Source organism: Mesoplodon densirostris, chromosome 15, assembly GCF_025265405.1.
Source record: "Mesoplodon densirostris isolate mMesDen1 chromosome 15, mMesDen1 primary haplotype, whole genome shotgun sequence".
NCBI classification, from domain to species: Eukaryota; Metazoa; Chordata; class Mammalia; order Artiodactyla; family Ziphiidae; genus Mesoplodon; species Mesoplodon densirostris.
Genome location: NC_082675.1, coordinates 65,712,075 through 65,730,069, shown reverse-complemented (window position 1 = coordinate 65,730,069; position 17,995 = coordinate 65,712,075). Strand labels below are relative to the sequence as shown.

General features: G+C 54.8%; 1 protein-coding gene across 8 annotated transcripts in view; it reads right to left on the bottom strand.

Moving 5' to 3' along the window:
• Positions 1-340: 340 nt before the first annotated feature.
• Positions 341-17,995, bottom strand: part of CTIF (cap binding complex dependent translation initiation factor) — a 311,698-nt gene continuing 294,043 nt past the window's right edge. For all 8 annotated transcript variants that reach the window (XM_060118402.1, XM_060118403.1, XM_060118401.1 and 5 more), the window contains 2 exons: positions 2,378-2,431; positions 341-651 (listed from right to left, as the gene is read on the bottom strand). In XM_060118402.1, coding sequence (XP_059974385.1) covers positions 436-651; positions 2,378-2,431 — 270 coding nt within the window. In that variant the 3' untranslated portion in view covers positions 341-435. The remainder of the gene's footprint in view (positions 652-2,377; positions 2,432-17,995) is intronic.

Sequence of the window (17,995 nt, the reverse complement as noted above, 5' to 3'; positions counted from 1 at the left end):
TCTCCGACCCACTTTTTCAGCCTTCTGAGGTCCTTTCTGACCCAAGCTGTACCCTGCGTGCGGGCTGCCAAGGCCTCTGAGGAGTCGCAGAGATGAACTCCTTGCACACAGCCCTGCTGGGGACATGTTGCATGGGAGGGGTTGGGGAGGAGTGGAAGTGAGGAGGGGGAGGGCCGGGCCACCGTGAGGAAGAAACATGCTTCCCTTACTGGTGTGAGCTGCCGCATGCTCGGGCTGGGGGGTTCGGGTAGGGGGGCGCTCCTCCTAGGGCTTTGGTCCCTTCCCCGTCTGGCTCCATACTGGCCGCCGGCTCTGCTTGCCTTCCTCCCCATTTCTTTCTGCAGGCAGGGCCACCCCTGTCCTCCCGCCTGTCCATCTGGCTCTGTGCACCAGGGCCCCAGCTGCCCTCGGGCCACCCGCCAGGCCCCCTGGCTGTCAGGCTGTCAGTTTCTGGATGGTTCTGTTGTAGTACTGCGTGATGGGGGGCGTCAGAGGGTTCCAGCTGTTGGCGTGGAGCTCGATGACCTCCAGCAGCAGGGACCGGGTCAGCATCGACTCCGAGGGGCACAGCATCTTGTCGCGGGCGCTGGCCAGGAGCTCCGCCATCATCTCGGGCAGCTGCTCCTCCAGCAGTCGGCCTGTGCTCTGCAGCTGCGGGCAGAGAAGTGGGGTTAGGACGTGAGTTGGGCCCTGAAAGGGCTCCTGACCCACCTTGGTTAGGGGTGCTGGGGGCAGGAACGGGAAATAGCTGGATTATCCCAGGAAGGTGCAGGCCCAGGCCTCTGCCACAGGGCAGGAGGATGGAGAGTGTGGAGGGTGGACACAGCCAATGCGAGAGCCCCCATTGAATACCCGATCTGCCGGAGGAATAAGAGGGGTCAGAATATTGCCTGCTGCCCAGGGCTGCCAAGAGGCCTCACCGGGAACACGCTGCTTCTCCCTTCATCCACTTGCCTCCCCTCCTACAGGAAGCCTTCTTTGACTATCGCCCACACCCTCAATGGCTGTGTGACCTGCTTCCTTCAAGAGTGATCAGGTGGCACCGTGTCAATTTTCACTTGCTGGGATGTCTCTCTGGAAACGAACTTGGTCATTATTACCTGCATGTGTCCGTGTGGAACCCGAGAGCGGGGATGAGGTCTCCTGTTTCTCTCTTTCCTTCTCTCCTGCCCCCAGTTGCACCTACACACCCCCAGAACTGACCCCTGCCCACACTTGTGACGCGAAGGGGAGGAGAGAAATATGAACTGGGGCAGGAGGGCAGCCAGAGGGCCTGCCCCCAAGAGAGGCCCCTGGTCATCTCGAAAAGCCCCTTTAGGAAGAAGGAGCCCCGATCCTCTGGATCAGCGCACCCTCGGCCGGCAGCCCCTGCAACTCCTCTCTCTATAATCTAAGTCCCCGTCTCTGCCCCACCTCCAGCCTCAGCCCACCCATGTTTTCAAGGCTCTGTCTTCTTCACGAAACCTTCCCTGACCTTTCTGGCCCACTCTGACCTCTCCCCTAACTCCTCAGGGATGCATGCTCTGTACCGTCCCATCCACTCTGTGCATGTGACAGAGGTCTCTGTCTCTAGCCAGACCACAAGCTGTCTGGAGGCAGGGACCATGCTTTCTCCTCCCCTCCTATCTCCCCTGCCTGGAGCCCCGGCGTGCCCTGTGTGTGGGCCCTGGAATCCCCTCTTCTCACCACGCTCCACTCTGAATGTCCCTGGGCTGTTTCCTTCCTTCCTTTCTTTTTTTTTTTTGGCCACGCCGTGCGGCTTTCAGGATCTTAGTTCCTCGACCAGGGATCAAACCTGTGCCCTCAGCAGAGGAAGCATGGAGTCCTAACCACTGGACTGCCAGGAAATTCCCCTTGGACTGTTTTCTGAAGGCACAGCTTTGTCCCTGTAACTGGGCCAAAGCCAAGTGTCTGAAGGAAGATCCCGGAGAGCAGTGGTCACACCTTGGGAACAGGAGTGGGACCTCCCATGGGGGCTGCTTGGAAGTGGACAGTGCCAACCTGGGGGTTCAAGCCTCAGCACCTCCTCCCAAACCCCACACCACTGAAGCCAAAGGAGATATGTGGGGTGCAGGGCATCACCTAGAATCTCCTAAGTCATTTGTGTGGTGTACCTGGCCGAGGAGGAGGTGGTCTTGGGGGCAGAGGGAGAGTGGACGATGCTAGCACTCCATCCTTCCCGCCAGAGAGCCGGCAGTTCCCTCTCCTCCAGCAGAAGTCCACATCCACTCAGGAAGCCGTCCGCCACCAGCCCCGCTCGACACGCCCTTGCCCTGGACCCGTGGATGCCTCCAGTGGTCCTTGAGCCCCCATAACTGTTAAGGCGAGAGGGACGCACAGGGTCTGAGGTGGGAGGTGTCTAAGCCACGCTGCTTACCTCCATTGAGCAGCACAGGACGGCATCTTCCTTCACATCCTGAGATTGCAAGAGCTGGAAGAGAGCGGCAGAGAATTCCGCTTAGGGGGGTGTGCTGCTCTCAGCTGCCTGCAGCCCAGGACAAGCATCTCCAAGGGGCGGGCCAGAGAGGCAGCCCCCAAAGGCCGGAGGGCAGCAGGAGCACTGCCCCAGGAAGCAGTGATTTCTCTGACGGGATCTAAGCAGCTAGAGGACTGCCGTAGTCACGGAGCGTGGGCATCCCAGCCAGGTCAGAGGGCTTGACTAGAGGCCACAGCAGAGCAAGGCCGCAGGTGGGTTTGAAGGCAGCGGCGGGCATGCTGGGATCATCAGCTATGAGCAGCTGGTCAGCAAGACTGAAACTCGCGTAGATTTCCTAATTAGTGAGAGGGGCTCAGCCATGGTCTCAGGTGCTCCTGGGCCCTGGCTATAGGAGGACTTGCAGCAATCACAGCAGTCTTCTCCACGGGCCCAGCAATGTGAGCCTGCAAAGCCATACAGACCGTTCCAGAGGCTGGAATTGCTTCCTGACCAAGGCCACGGCCAGGAGGGTCAGCACGGGGACCGGCCACCCCCCGTCCAGGCTTTCCTCTATGTGCTGCATTTCATTCTTTCAATCTCTCTCCCTCTCTCTCTAAATTGAGACATAACTCACGTAACATCAAGTTCACCATTTTTTCTTTCTTTTATTTATTTATTTTTTTTTTTTGCGGTATGCGGGCCTCTCACTGTTGTGGCCTCTCCCGTTGCGGAGCACAGGCTCCGGACGCGGACGCTCAGGCTCAGCGGCCATGGCTCACGGGCCCAGCCGCTCCGCAGCATGTGGGATCTTCCCGGACCGGGGCACGAACCCGTGTCCCCTGCATCGGTGGGCGGCCTCTCAACCACCGCGCCACCAGGGAAGCTCAAGTTCACCATTTTTAAGCATACAATTCAGTGACTTTAGATTCACAAAGTTGTGCGACCATCACATCACTACTAACTCTAGAATATTTTCATGGCTCCCGAAAGAAACCTGTACCCATTAGTGGTCAGTCCCGTTTCCCACGCCACCCCCGCCCCTGACAACCCCTAACCCCTTAATCTCTATAGATTTACCTATTCTGGACATTTTATACAATGGAATCATATAATACGTGATTTTTTTGTGTGAATGGCTTCTTCCACTTATAATGTTTTTAAAGTTCATCCATGGGCTTCCCTGGTGGCGCAGTGGTTGGGAGTCCACCTGCCGATGCAGGGGACATGGGTTCGTGCCCCGGTCTGGGAGGATCCCACATGCCGCGGAGCGGCTGGGCCCGTGAGCCATGGCCGCTGAGCCTGCGCGTCCGGAGCCTGTGCTCCGCAACAGGAGAGGCCACAACAGTGAGAAGCCCGTGTACCGCAAAAAAAAAAAAAAAAAAAGTTCATCCACGTTGTAGCCTGTGTCAGTTCTTCATTCCTTTTTGGGGTTGGAAGATATTCCACTGTATGTATACACCACGTTTTGTTTATCCACTCATCAGTTGATAGACATCTGGGCTGTCTCCACTTTTTGGCTGTCGTGAACAAGGCAGCTATGAACACTTGTGTACGAGTTTTTGTGTGGACATGGGTTTTCATCTCTCTTGGGTACGCACCTAAGAGTGGAATTGCTGGGTCATGTGGTAACTCCACGTTTAGCTGTTTGAGGACCCGATAAACTGTTTTCTACAGTGGCTGTGCCATTTTTTATTCCCTCCAGCAGTGTCTAGGGTTCTGACTTTTCCACAGCATCACCAATATTTGTTATTTTCTGCCTTTCCCCCCATTTTTCCCCAGGTCATTTTCCAGCTTTCCTTGGAGACTTCTGGATCACTCCAGCCCATGGTGCCCGCCCCTGCTTCTCACTCCCGAGCACCCCCTGCCTTTCCCAGTGCTCAGCATTCCACACAAGTGGCAAGACATCTTCCAGTGTGAACTGTGGCCTCTTGAAGGCAGGGCAGTGTGACGTTCATCTCCGCTGCCCTTTAACACCTAGCACAGCTCCTGGCAACAGTAGGGATTCGATAAATGTGGGTCGATGTGATTTATGCATTGTTTTTGTTTTTTGTTTTAAAGGAAGGGTGGAGGGTAAGGAGAGAGCACAAGAGGAAGGCATTTTTAGGGTCAGCTTCCTTGTCCACTAACCGAGAACTAAAGTCAAGGTTTCTGATCTGGGCATGACGTGTTCAAGCAGGGTGAAGTCACACACAACCCTGGGGACTGTTCTCACTGTAGACTCGAAATCCAAATTCCACACACCCTCCTTAACTTCCCCCTTCTCCTGTCACATTGCAGCCATCCACCCAGCCCAGGGTCTCCCCCAGCAGAAGCCACAAGCGGTCACATCAGAGGGGGGGCTGAAGATGCATGTATTAAATGTCAAATGAGTCCAGGGGCCAGATCAGTGTGGGCTGCTCTGACCAGAGATGCTCTCAGGAACCAGACCTCCTTCCTCTTTGTATCTCTGCAGGGCTGGGCATTAACCGGTCCCACAGTAGACACACCGAAAAAGAAATCATTTGGGGATGAAGGAGCAGAAGTAGGTCTCAGGCTGCTCAAAAGATGAGCTGGTGGAGAGCAAGGGACAAGCCGGGGAAGGTAACAGCGTCGGCCATGCAGTGACAGGCGTTGACGGCCATTGGCGGGCATGCTCTGCCCACTGACACACCTCTGACTCTGGGCCTTTGTGTTCTTGTCACCCAGGAATTCTCAGCCACCACCTGTCTGCAGACCTTCCTTCCTCAGTTTACTCAGGGCTCTGCCCCGACATCACCTCATCCACCAGGGATTCCCTGACCGGCCTGTGTGTAAGTGATCCCGCAGTTCACCTCCTGGCTTACTTCTCTCCGCAGCATCTCTCACCCCTGACATACGATCTGTTTGTTTGTCTGCTATCTCCCCCAGGGGAAGGCAAGCTCCAGGAGGGCAAGGCCTGTTTGGTCCATTCTCTTCCCGAAACCTGGCACAGTGCCTGGCACATAGTAAGCACTTGGAAGTATTTGCTAACAAATATGCCTTGAGTAGCAGGGAGAAAACCCACCCATCTGGGAAAGTCTGCGAGTGAGGAGGGACTAAGCTTGAGCCGCAGCCCCAGGGCAACTCACCCCAGTGCACGCGCTTGGAAAGGCGACAGTGAGCGGGACTTGGATACCTCCACCCCACAGACTTCTCCTGTCAGAGCAGACACGGCACAAAATTATCATCAGTGTGTCTGCAAACGTACAGTGTTTGTGGAAAGAGAAGTTGGTATGACTCTCTAAGTGGCAATTTGGTGATACTATCAACACTACAAGTGTACAAACCCTCGGAGCAGCGATACTACTTCCAGGAATTTATTCCACACGTGCCCCGCCGCTGCCCACATACGCACCATGACATGAATATATGGTTTTTGCTGCACTTTTTCAAATAGCTTGAATGGCTACCAACAAGGGGACTGGTTAAATTATGATGATACATTTGCACAGAGGAATACTCTGCAGCACACAGCTGTCCACCCTCCTCCCCATGCCAGTGTTTGCTTCTGGAGTCTTCTTGCCCCACAGGGCTGCAGACCCTCAAGGGGAGCCAAGGGAAGCTTCCACTGAGTCAGTGTCTGGGGGGATTCTGGGGGGTCACACTAGGAAGGACCTCTCTCATCTAGCAAACCCTGGAAGCAGGTTCTGGAAAAAGCTGGGGTGGGGTGACTCACCTTGCAGCAGGCGTACCGAGTCATGGGTACTGGACCACGGGTTGGTTCCAGCATCCAACCCAGCCTGCTCTGGGAGGGGCTGGTTCCAGGACTTGGAGGGCCCTGACTGTCTCTGGGGGAAGGTGGGCGTAGCCCCACTGACTCTGCACGGAACATGAGGACAAATATTAAGAGAACTCTGTGAGGTTTGCTGGGACTTCTTTCTGAGGGTAACTTCGTTCCTGCATAGGTTTCCCATAGTGCTTAGCAGGAAGAGAAACCTTAAAATAAAAATTGCTGGTAGAAATCACAAGAAAGGGGGAAAGTGGGGTATCTGGTGGGAAGGGAACTCCCAAAGACAGAGTGGGTGGTGGCAGCCATTTGGGGACGAGGGGAGCAGGCAGAACTGGGAGTTTATGGGAAGGAAGAAAGGGGTCCTGCTCTGGGTGCACCTAGCATGTTGGCTGACACATAGTAGGTGCTAGTAATGACCGTCACGGGAAATTGAGATGAACCTGGGATCATGTTCCGTTCTGAGACCAGCTTCTTAGGGGTCCTGGGGCTTCGGGACATGGGAGGTAACATGATGGGAAATACTATGAACAGCCGGGGCCGGACAAGTACTAGATGCTCTGAAGTGTGACTGTTTCTCCCTCCAAGTGGCCCTCCGACGTCTGCCCGCACTGCGTGGATAGCCTCGTGGAGCCTCATGCTTCTGCAGCACTTTGCCCGGATGAGCAGGTGTCTCTTTCCTTCTATGGCCCGAGGCCCCCCTGCCCTCCGTCTGCTCCCCGGTGACGGTTCAGAACTGCAGAGCCGGTCCAGGGCTTCCCGTTCTTCCTCCCTTTCCCGCATCTTAGTGACTGGACTACCTCCTCCCTTCTGCACACCCAAACCCCCACAGGCCTGCTCCCTCCCTGGGGGGCCTCTGGGCTCTTGGGGGACAGACTCAGGGTGGGGACTCTCAAGCAAGGCTGTGGGCAGGCTCTCACCCCAGAGCCTCTCCTCCCACCTTATCTTTCACTGGTTGTTTGGGAAAGTCTGTGTTAAGCCAAGAATCACATGGAGTGATAGGCCCTCTCGCAAACGGCCTGCTGGGTTTTCTCAAGGAAGTGGGGGAGGACTGGGAGGCTTTCACTGGACTTTTCCTTTGCAGTTGCTGAGATGCAGAGCTCGGGAGGGGAACGGGTGCTGCAGACCACGTCCTACCCTCCCCCAAACGCTATCTCGGCCTGTCCGTTGCCAGCTTTGGAGAGCGGACCCTTGGAGCCTTAGAGCTGAAGGGCTGCAGAGAGGACGTCCCCTCAGCCCCCATCATCACAGCTGGGAAGTCCCACCCTGCTGCTCTGTGTGGTGGAAAGAGAGGCCGGCTGGCCTTACCCCGGGGGAGCACTTGACATGCGCTACGGGGCTCCCTCCCCAGGACCCCTGTCAGTGTCACTCTGAGAGGCTCCAGTGCCTCTGGGTGATCAACGGCTTCTCAGGAATCCGTCCTTGACTTGCTCTTTGTAGGCAGTGTCCAAGGGCAAGACCTTTCCACCCTTTTCTGTCTTGGCCAAAACTTACCTGTTTTGTGTTCCATTTCTTCATGGCTTGCTTTCCTAAAAGACAGCTAGTTTCTGGATAAATGAATCCCTGCTGGTACACTGAGGGGGCCAACTCTGTTGTTTATGCGTGTTCTATTTGGGGTCTTCTTGGAGACAACGCTTCATTTAACTCCAAGCAAATCTCAGAAAGTGGTGGCAACTTGAACAGATTCTTGTCCCCCCGTGTTCCCAACAGCATGATTCACAATAGGCAAGGGGTGGGAGCAACCCACGTGTCCACTGATGGATGAATGGATAAACTAAATGTGGTCCATCCATATAACGGAATGTTATTCAGCCTTAAAAAGGAAGGAAATCCTATCAGTCACATGCTGCGACATGGACGGACCTTGAAGACCTTATGCTGAGTGAAATAAGCCAGGCACAAAAGGACAAGTATTGTAGGATTCCACTTATATGAGGGACCTGGAACAGATTCATAGAGACAGAAAGTAGAATGGTGGTTGTCAGGGGCTGAGGAAGAGGGACAAGGGAGTTAGTGTGTAATGGGGACAGAGTTTCAGTTTTACAAGATGAAAAAGGTCTGGAGACGGATGGTGGTGATGGTCGCACAACAATGTGAATGTACTTAATGCCACTGAACTGTCCACTTTAAAATGGCTAAAATGGTCAATTTTATGCTTGCTTTTTTTAAAACCACGATTTAAAAATGGTTTAAAAGCAGTGGCAGGGAGCAGGTACTCCTTGGTGGGCAGGCCATTCTCTGCCTGGACAGGACTGTCCCTCTTCTCTGCTATGGCTCGTTGGAAGAAAAGCTGTAGGGATGGAGGAGACAGGGCTGCCGACCTGGGGGCTGAAGGCCCCCGGGGTGGGGGGAGGAGCAGCCCACTCATCAAAGTCTCTGGCACAGAAAGGAGTGTGGGCGGGCCGGGGCAGGCACCCTGGAACAGCGAAATGTGTTTCTTGGACGAGAATCCAAGGCAATTGTGCGAGCCCACACAGTGTTTGTTCGGAAGCTAATGCATTCCTGTCCTATTGTCTCTGCCGGAGACTTGTTGTGGGCACACCCTTCATATCCTCCCTCGGGGAGAGGCCAAGGTGCTTCGAGTCAGGCTGTGGGCGGCTGGACAGCAAAGGGAGAAAGGCAGCCTGGTGGGAGCACCTCGGAGTCCCTGGGGAAAGGAAGCCAGGGCAGGGGCCATGCCGCCCAAGGAGTGCCCACAGTGCAGCCAGGTTGGTTGCTTGGGATGCCACCCTGTTGGGAGGGAAAGAGGGTGCTGATGGAGGGACCCTGGGGCCGTCTTCCTGTGCAGGAGGGGAGCGAGCGCTGGAGATCACAATTTCTTCTAGCCACACCCCCCCACAAGCTCCCCCAACCACCTCAGCTCACCAACAGCTTGGTTCCAACCCTGGTAGAACAAACCCAGACAGCCTAATGCAGCCCCAGTAAAAGCTCAGCCAGTCCCCCCACCTGCAGGAGCCCCTCTTTTGCAGGTAGTCAAGGGTAGGCTAGGAGCAGCAACAAAAGAGCAAAAATGAGGAGATTTCAGAGTGCATGTGATTGGCTGGTTTGCTGGGGAACAAACCCAGAGCTCTGATTGGCTGGCTGGGCCTACAGAAGGGCAGTGGCAGGATACCCTGCAAGCATGGAAGAAGTCGTGGGAAGAGGAGAGAGAAAAAGAAGAAGCAAGAGTGGGAGGTGTGGGCTTCCCTGGTGGCGCAGTGGTTGAGAGTCCGCCTGCCGATGCAGGGGACACGGGTTCGTGCCCCGGTCCGGGAAGATCCCACATGCCGCGGAGCGGCTGGACCCGTGAGCCATGGCCGCTGAGCCTGCGCGTCCGGAGCCTGTGCTCCGCAACGGGAGAGGCCACAACAGTGAGAGGCCCGTGTACCGCAAAAAAAAAAAAAAAAAAAAGAGTGGGAGGTGCAGGTCTCCAGAGGCTGAGGAAGCCACAGTGACGGGCACAAGCCTTGATGGGAGGGAGAAGACGGAGGCAGCGCCAGAGGAGATGGCCGCGAGGCGTGGCACGTGGTCTAGAGTGGTGGCCGGGGCGAGGAGCTGCACAGGGCCACCTGCATCTCAGGAGGGCCCTCAGGTTTGAGTCAGGGCATCTCCACCCTGTGCCTCTGGTGGACCTGGACCGGCATCTACAGCTGAGTCTAGAGGACAGCTCCGGATAATGACCTTGAGTCCTCAAGAAGAGGGTCAATTATATCTGGGTCTCTTCAGGGAGGCAGGGAAGTAGAAAATCTAGCCACAAGAGGCTGTCATCAAAAACGTGCAGAAGGGGGACTTGCCTGGTGGCGCAGTGGTTAAGAATCTGCCTGCCAATTTAGGGGACACGGGTTCGAGGCCTGGTCCGGGAAGATCCCACATGCCGCGGAGCAACTAAGCCCGTGCGCCACAACTACTGAGCCTGCGCTCTAGAGCCCACGAGCACATCTACTGAAGCCTGCGTGCACCTCAACGAAGAGGAGCCCCCGCTCTCCGCAACTAGAGAAAGCCCACACGCGCAGCAATGAAGACCCAATGCAGCCAAAAATAAATAAATAAAATAAATAAATTAAAAACAAAAAACAAACAAAAAAAAACGTGCAGAAGGTTTGGCTTCTATTAACTAAGAGTAACTCCGGGGCTTCCCTGGTGGCACAGTGGTTGGGAATCCGCCTGCCAATGCAGGGGACACGCGAACCCGGTCTGGGAAGATCCCACATGCCACGGAGAGGCTGGGCCCGTGAGCCATGGCCTCGGAGCCTGTGCTCCGCAATGGGAGAGGCCACAACAGTGAGAGGCCTGCGTACCGCAAAAAAAAAAAAAAAAAAAAAAAAGAGTAACTCCGGGCATGTCACTTAGTCACTCTGCACTTCAGTTTCCTCACTTGAGAATGGGGATAATACTTGCCTAGAGTTGTTTTGTCAGTGGAGATAATGCATGTGAAAGAGTTCTGAAAAGTGCAAAGCTTGATGCAAATGCAAGGTGTTATTATTGTTATTAAATGTATATCTTCATAAACATGTATCTTTCCTGAAGATCTCGACCCACTTTGTCATGTACCATCCCATTTATCCCCGTGACACTCTTGTGGAGACAGGGAAAGGACACAGGCATTATTATCTCTGCTTAATAGACAGAGAAACCGCGGCTCAGTAGTTCCGTGACTTACTTACTCAAGCCAGACAGACAGTAAGTCTGGGAAGAACTAGAAAGTGCTTAGAAGCCCTGGGTCAGCATCCTCTTTCTTGGGGAATTACTTTAATTTCTCCCACATTAGCTAATTCTTACTTTGCTGGTTGGAGCTCATAATTCTTAATTTTGTTGATTGGTGATGATAATCAATCCGGGCCTTCACAAAACTGAATTGATTTTACCTATTCTTTTTCTGCATTGGCCACCATCTATCCATCTATGCATGCATGCATGCATGCATCCATCCACCAATGCATCCATTTAGCCGTCCATTCCTTTATCCACCCACACATCATGCATCCCGCCTTCCATCCACCCACTCATCCTTTCATCCATCTTCCCATCTACCCATCTATCCTCTCACCCGCTCACCATCCAGCCATCCATTCAGCCAGCCAGCCGTCCTTCGACAACATTTATGGAACACCTACTATGTACTAAACACTGTGTAAGTACCTGGATAACAAGGAGAATAAAACTTGTAACTTAGAGTCTAGTAGGGAAAACAGAGAGATTGCGCCAGGTATATGGGGTTGGAGCCTGGGATGGAGCGGTGGTGGTGAAGAACACGCCAGGCATGGCAGCACATGGCATATACACAAAAACAAAACAAAACCAAAAAGGTGAACTAATGGAGTGCACTGGTGAATAACAAGTATTTCAAGAGGCTGAAATATACGGTGCTGGGGGAGAGAGAGCATATGATGATAAAGAAGGCTGGGACCACATCCTAAAGGGCTCTAGATGCCATGCTACTGGGTTTGGATTTTATCCTAAAGGACTGCAGAGCCACTGAAAAGAATTTCAACTGGTGAGTAGGATCATACTATTTGCCGTGTGGAGAGTAGACTGGAGCTGGTGGGCTGGTGGGAGAATTGGAGGCAAGGAGACCAGTGAGAAATTATGGCGGCTCAAGTGAGGGCAGGGACAACGGGAGGAGATAGCTTAGGAGGCAGAAGTAAAGGTGAGGAAAAGGACAATGCAGCAGGCAGATAAGCCCCGGGTTCGGGGCTGGTCCGCGGCATAAACTGCGGTGCCACCAGCGATATCAGGAAGGCAGGAGGAGTGGGTTCTGGAAAAAAGGAATGAGTTCAGTGTTAGAAATTCCGAGCCCACCGTCCTTGCGGGTCATCAGGGAAGAAGACTGGTGGGAGACTGGCCACCTTTGACTATCAGTGCCCAGGTGTGAGTCAAGGCCACAGGTGTGACACGACCTGAGAATGACATGGAATAAGAGAAGATGGTAAGAGCTCCAAACCCGGAAACAGCAACATCGTAAGGGCGGCAGAGGAGGAGGAACCCCCAAAGGAGGAAGAGGGTGGTCAGGCAAGTAGGCAGAGCAGGAAAAAGTGACGTCATGGAAGCCAAGGGAGTGCTAAGGAGTCAAGGTCACTTCTTGTCGACAAGGTCAACAGTGTCAAAAGCTCAGAGAGGTCAAGTGAGACAAACAATGACCAGGGCCCCCTGGATTTGGTGATTAGGAGAGCACAGGTGACCTCTGCCATGATGACTTCATGCAGGGAGGGGTGGGTGGAAGCCTGGGTAATGTGGGGCTGGAAAGACAGAGCAAGGTCAGGATGCGGAGAGAGAAAGAGCTGACCACTGCTTTTTCTCCGGGGGTTTCTGTTCTTTCTTCTCTGTCTCTCACTCTCCTTTCCTCCTCCGTCTCTCCTTTTTGGGGGGCGGGGCAGGGAACTTGCCTACGGAAGAGAAGGGTAGGATGCTAGGAAAAAGAGACTGGCCCAGGGTCCAGGGGAATGGTCGGTACAGCGGCAGAGACTTGAGCAGGGGCAGAGAGGAGCACGCAGCGTGCGGGAGAGAGGAGAGGACAGATGCCTGGATTAGCCTTAAATGAGACAAAGGCTATCATTCCCCTGAAACGGACAAGAAGCACTAGTGTGGCTGTGGATAGGTACCCGTGTAATGCTCACGCTGCCCGGCCTGTCTGGGCAACTAGGAGATTAGTGTTGTTTTACATTCATTACTTATTACCGTCACTCTGTGACTGCCTGCATTTCAGACATCCCCAGGACAGGGGAATTTGCCCCAACTGTCACTTTTCCACTAGCCTAATAAGAAGCCCCGGTGTGGCACCTACGGTCAGATGTCAAGGAAATTCATGGTTCTGAACTGGACTTCAGTCCAAGCTTGTGCCCTGTGGTCTGGCTGTCTGCCCTCCTAACTAAGACGGGCAGGCGGGCAGGCACCCTAACTGTGGACCAGGCGCCCTGGAGGGAATAATTAGCCTCCTTCCTGCAGAGCTTGCAAACCGCCCGTACAAAGTGGCCACAGTAAATGTCACATGGGGGAATGCTTCATCCCACAGCTGGCCCCAGGGGGTGGAAACGTAATCTGGGGCTCCGAGCAGACACTGAATCCTTCTGCAGACACCAGAGCCAGAGGACGGGGCCATAGCTCCAATGCCTCCTCTTGGGGGCCAAGTCCTGGCCGGTAGCCTGGACAGGAGGCGAGTTCTGTTCACGTAGTCCCTGCAGACATGAGTTCCCGGGACCCTGCGTCGGTGTTTGAAACATCAAGGACGTTGGTCGTGACTGCTCTCAACACCTTCCAGCTTCTCCTTTAAGGCCCTTGCCTTTCCTTCTAGAAGCCTTGTCTGTCCTCTTCTGTATTCACTGCCTTGATGTCCATGGATCTCTCTTAAAGGGTGAACACAAAATGCCCGAGGTAGCCCTGAGGTTTTACCTTTCAGTAGGGGTCTCCTGAGGGCTGAGTCAAACCTTCCGGGTCCTCAGTCAGTACCTGGCTTACATTTTTTGGAGTGCTGACTCCAGATGCCAAGCTCTGAACTTTGTGCATGTTTTAAAATCCACTTTATCCTTTTACCAGTTTATCTGAGTTAAATACCATTGTAATTATTCTCATTGTATAACTGTAGAAACTGAGGCATGGAGAGTGAAATGAACTCCCCAGGAGTGCACGGGTAATGGAAAACCGCCTTTGGAACCCAGGTCTAGTCTGCCTCCGAAGTCAAAGGACATGACCACTGCCCCATGAGTAAGTCCCACATACATAAGACTAATGACGAGAGGCTGGCAAAAGGTGGAGTGACCCCACACCCCAGTTTGCCTGCGATGGTTCTTGTGTTCATCCCAAATAATTAGTAATATTCCTTTCGCTTTCAAAAGTGCCCTGATTAGGAGGGTACCTTATCATAGTCGCCTAGACAAGGGAAGGGGCACTGAGGGGCTGGGAGCCCCCCGTCTCCCATCACCACCCGACCAGTCAGTACACCTCTGGCCTGTTCCACCTCCCCTCCTGGTGTCTAAGTGCTCCTGCCCATCTCTGAGCGGCTCGGCAGGTGGGGCGAGGAGAAGGGCTCCGAAGGCGGCAAAGCGGCCCTGCTCCCAGCGAGAGGCGGTTATCGCTGCAGATCAGGATACCTGACGCAGGGCCTCACCTGGCCTCACTTGGGCTTGCCAGCGAGAACCTCTCTCCAAGGATGGGAGCCGGAACAGGACGGAATTATGTTAACAGGCTGCTGGCGGGGCCCTGGGGAGAGCCGTTGAAGGAGAGGCAGATGGGAAAGCAGTTGTTCTCCAAGCTTCCTCTGGTGGAGCCTGGCCAGGAGTGCCTGGCCTGGCGGCACTGGGTGGCACCTGGGACCGTCACTCCCTTGACAGTACCCTCTGGACGCCCCTCTGAAGGAATGACTGCGTTTTGCGTCTGACTCAGCATCAAATGGCTCCCTGAGACAAGGGGAGGGGTTTGGGCTGGCTGGGGCCCAGGCCTGAGGCCTGGGACAGTGGGCAGACACCCCTCACGGGGCCAGTCTCTGAACTCACAAGTCTCTCCCGGTGCCCACCAGGCTGGGACCCCCGGGGCGGCACAAGGAGAGGGCAGGGAAGGGCAGGGCGGCCGGGCTGCCATCTGCTCTTAGTGGGGCCTCCCCTGGCCCCTGGCCTCTTCCCTTGGCTCTCTGCAGCCCCCCAACCTCCGCCCCCCTGAGGCCTGGACTTGACCTTGCTGGCTTTGGGGGGAGGGTGTGATAAGCGTCTTGGTGGAGGGAACTAGCTGCCTGCAAAGGCATTTTCCGCTCGCTAAAGTAAACAATCAAACAGGAAATTAATCGAGAAACCCACATCAATGGAAGGTTCAGGTTGTGATTTTCACAGCCCCAGAGCCAGGAAATTCAAAGTTATAGTTCCCATAGCAACTTGCCTGTAGAAGCTGCTGCAGCCCGCTAGCTTGGAATGAGAACTTGAGGGGTCAACTAGGCCAGCCCCCTGCCTCCAGGAAGCGCAGCCCAGCAGCAAGTCTGAATGTGCTAGGGGTAGACTGCCCTTCTGAGGCTCGACAGCAAGCCTGGGACAGAGTTAGGAGCTGCACGGCCTGGGCTCTACTTTCAGTTCTCACAGCGACAAGCCTTGTAAACTGCAGAATCAGCTGACATCCTGGGGCTTCAGTTTTCTATATTCCCATAATCTAGTTATTATTCCTGTATCCCCATATTCTGTGAATGGGGAGTAATACTCATGCCTGCAAGACGCTAGAGCGAGGGGCTGTGCAGTGCATGCTCAGCATGCTCACATCTCTCACCCCTTGCCCTACTGAGTCCCATAACGACCCCCCATCTCTATCCCAATTGCCCCTGAACTGTGTAATTGTCCTCTGCCTGCCCCCCTTCCCCTGGGTTGTTTTTCCTCCAAGAAACATCTCAGTTGATTGACAGGGCCAAGAGCTTTCAGACAGCCTCCAAGGTGGCTCCATGTTTTGGATGGCCTCGTCTCTTCACCTCCACCCCTTCTGGACCAAATATATGATATGAGCTCAACGTACACTTACTGCTCCCTTGACTGATAAACGGGTAGCCTGAGCGGAACCAGACGCGAGCCCTCCTCCTTCAAGCCTGTGCGGGGTGGGGGGGGGGTTGTGTGTCTTGGGTGGGGTTTTCTTTTGTGTGACTCGTGAAGAGTCCCGCCTGGCAGGAAAGGAGATAAGGGCGTTGGAGCTCAGCAGAGAAGGAAACAGTCTGGAATCCTTCCCCGAGAGTCACCCTGCCCTCCCACCCGAGATGGCCACGATAGCCGGCCGGCCTGATCAGCGCCGTTCTGCAGCCCAGGCCCGGGGACCCTTAACACAGGCCGAGGCAGGAGTAGGCAACTTCCGGGCAGCAGGCCTGTGGCAGAGGGTGCCCAGCCTGCCCGCCCACCCGCCAGCCTGGCCCTGGAGCCGGGCCGTGAATTGAGCAAAGCAGTGGAAAGAGAAGTGGCGCCTGCTGGAAAGCAGACAGAGCGGCTCCTGGATTTCCTAACAGGCCCAGCCGCGTGCCAGGGCCGATGGACCAGCTCAGAGCGCCTGCCCAGCCTCGCTTGCGAAACAGTCCTTCCTCCCCTGGGTGAGCTTTCCCGGGGGGCCGAGCCGCTGTCTAGCCACCCGAGTCCCTGAGCGAGGCCTCCCCTTCACACCCATCGCCTTTCCTCCCTCCCTCTCCCGGGTTTAAACACATCAGAGCACGGTGGGCCCCTCGGGGAGACAGGATGCATCCTGGGGGTGCAAGATGTTTCCTTTCATGAAGGCAAAGAAATTTAATCAGAAAGAAGAAGAGATGGGAAAGTAGGTATGGACAGGAGAGGGGCACTGCCACAGAGGGTGACCCACTGGCTTCCAAGGAAAGGCCTCCCTGTGCACAGAGCCCTAGGCCGCTGCAGCCCCGGAGCCCGGCCTTGCTCACTGATGGGCACAGGGTCATCTGAAAGGCTGTGCCAATCCACCTTGTCTTGAGCCTGGGAAGAAGCTTCTCAGAAGGTTCTTCTTGGTATGCCAAGCTAACCAGGGGTCCCTCCTACCAATTCCAGACTCTGCAGGGGCTGGGAGTGGGGAGGGTGCAAGTAACCAGCAAGGGGCCTTGAGGAGCTGGGGGAGGGGCACACCGGCCTCTTACTCTGCCCCCAAGCACGGAATGCTGAAGAAGCCTTTGCTTAGATCATGTCCTCTTTAGCCGTATGAAGAATAAATGCCTGCAGCAGCCTGGTTCCCAGGCAGAGGTGCCAGTCTTCCCGGGGTGGGGGAGGTGGGTGGAGTTTGAAGACACATGGCAGAAGCTGGCCGGGAGGCCTGCCCCTTGGGTGAAGGAGCTTAGCTGGTTCTGTGGTGGGTTTGGGTGCGAGGAGGTTACCAAGGACCAACTGGGCAGGGACGGCTGGGCCTGGGACGATTAAGCAGAGAAAGAATAGGGCCGTGCTCAAGGCATAATTAGCATCTGTGCTCAGAGCAGCAGCCACCCAAATGGAGGGGCAAACAGGCCTGGGCTGAGAAAAGGGCCTGGGCTGCCTGGGGACAGCAGAGGTGCTCGCTGCCAAGTCTAAGGTTGGAGATAAGAGTGTTTAATGGGGACCTGGAAGTTTGTTTGGCTTTAGAGCCTTACCCTTAGCAAGAGTATACATTTTCATAATGGGGTGATTCTTTCTAAATTGAGACAATCTCTTTGGGTGAATTAGCATGTGCGTCAGTATTCTGTATCACCAGTGCATCCTTACCGGGTCCAACTGACTGGGCTGCAGGGGATAAAGTGCTTAGCCTGGCACTCAGGCGCTCGCTGGCCCACTTCCACCCCAGGGGCCCTCCATCCCCCTCTCTCCCCTTCACAGGCCTCCCGTCCAGCCAAATCCATCTATGAACATGTCTTGTCCTTATCTGCCTCCGGCTTTTGCTCCTCATTGACTCAGCCAGGCCTGCCTTCTCTCACCTTGGCTCCATTTACTGGATCCTGCAAGATGGACCGCAAGACACCCCCCCTCCGAGAAGCCTTCCCTGACCTCCTCTCCTGATCCCCTGTAGGGAGAAGCCTCATTACTCACAGCCCGGGAGCAGTTATTTGGTTCTACCCAGTTCTAGGTCGATAGCCTAGAGTTTACCTAGACTAGTTTTTCCTCACGCAGGACCTTGTGCCCAGCTGGCCCTCTCAGAAAACCTGTGGATTGGATTTGAAGGAAAGTGTGTGCTGGTTGGGGCAAAGCCACTCAGAAGAGCCTCTGTGTTCCCTGGATGCAGCCCCACCAGTGACAGACAGGCCTGGAGCATGGCTGGTCCTGCACCCTCCTCCAAGGAGTCTGAAAGAATAGAAGAACTTTTTCATTCATTCATTCATTCATTCATTCAATAAGGAGGCATGAATCCTGTCCTCATAGGCCTATTAGTTTAGTAGAAAAGACAGAGTTTACACAAGCAGCTCA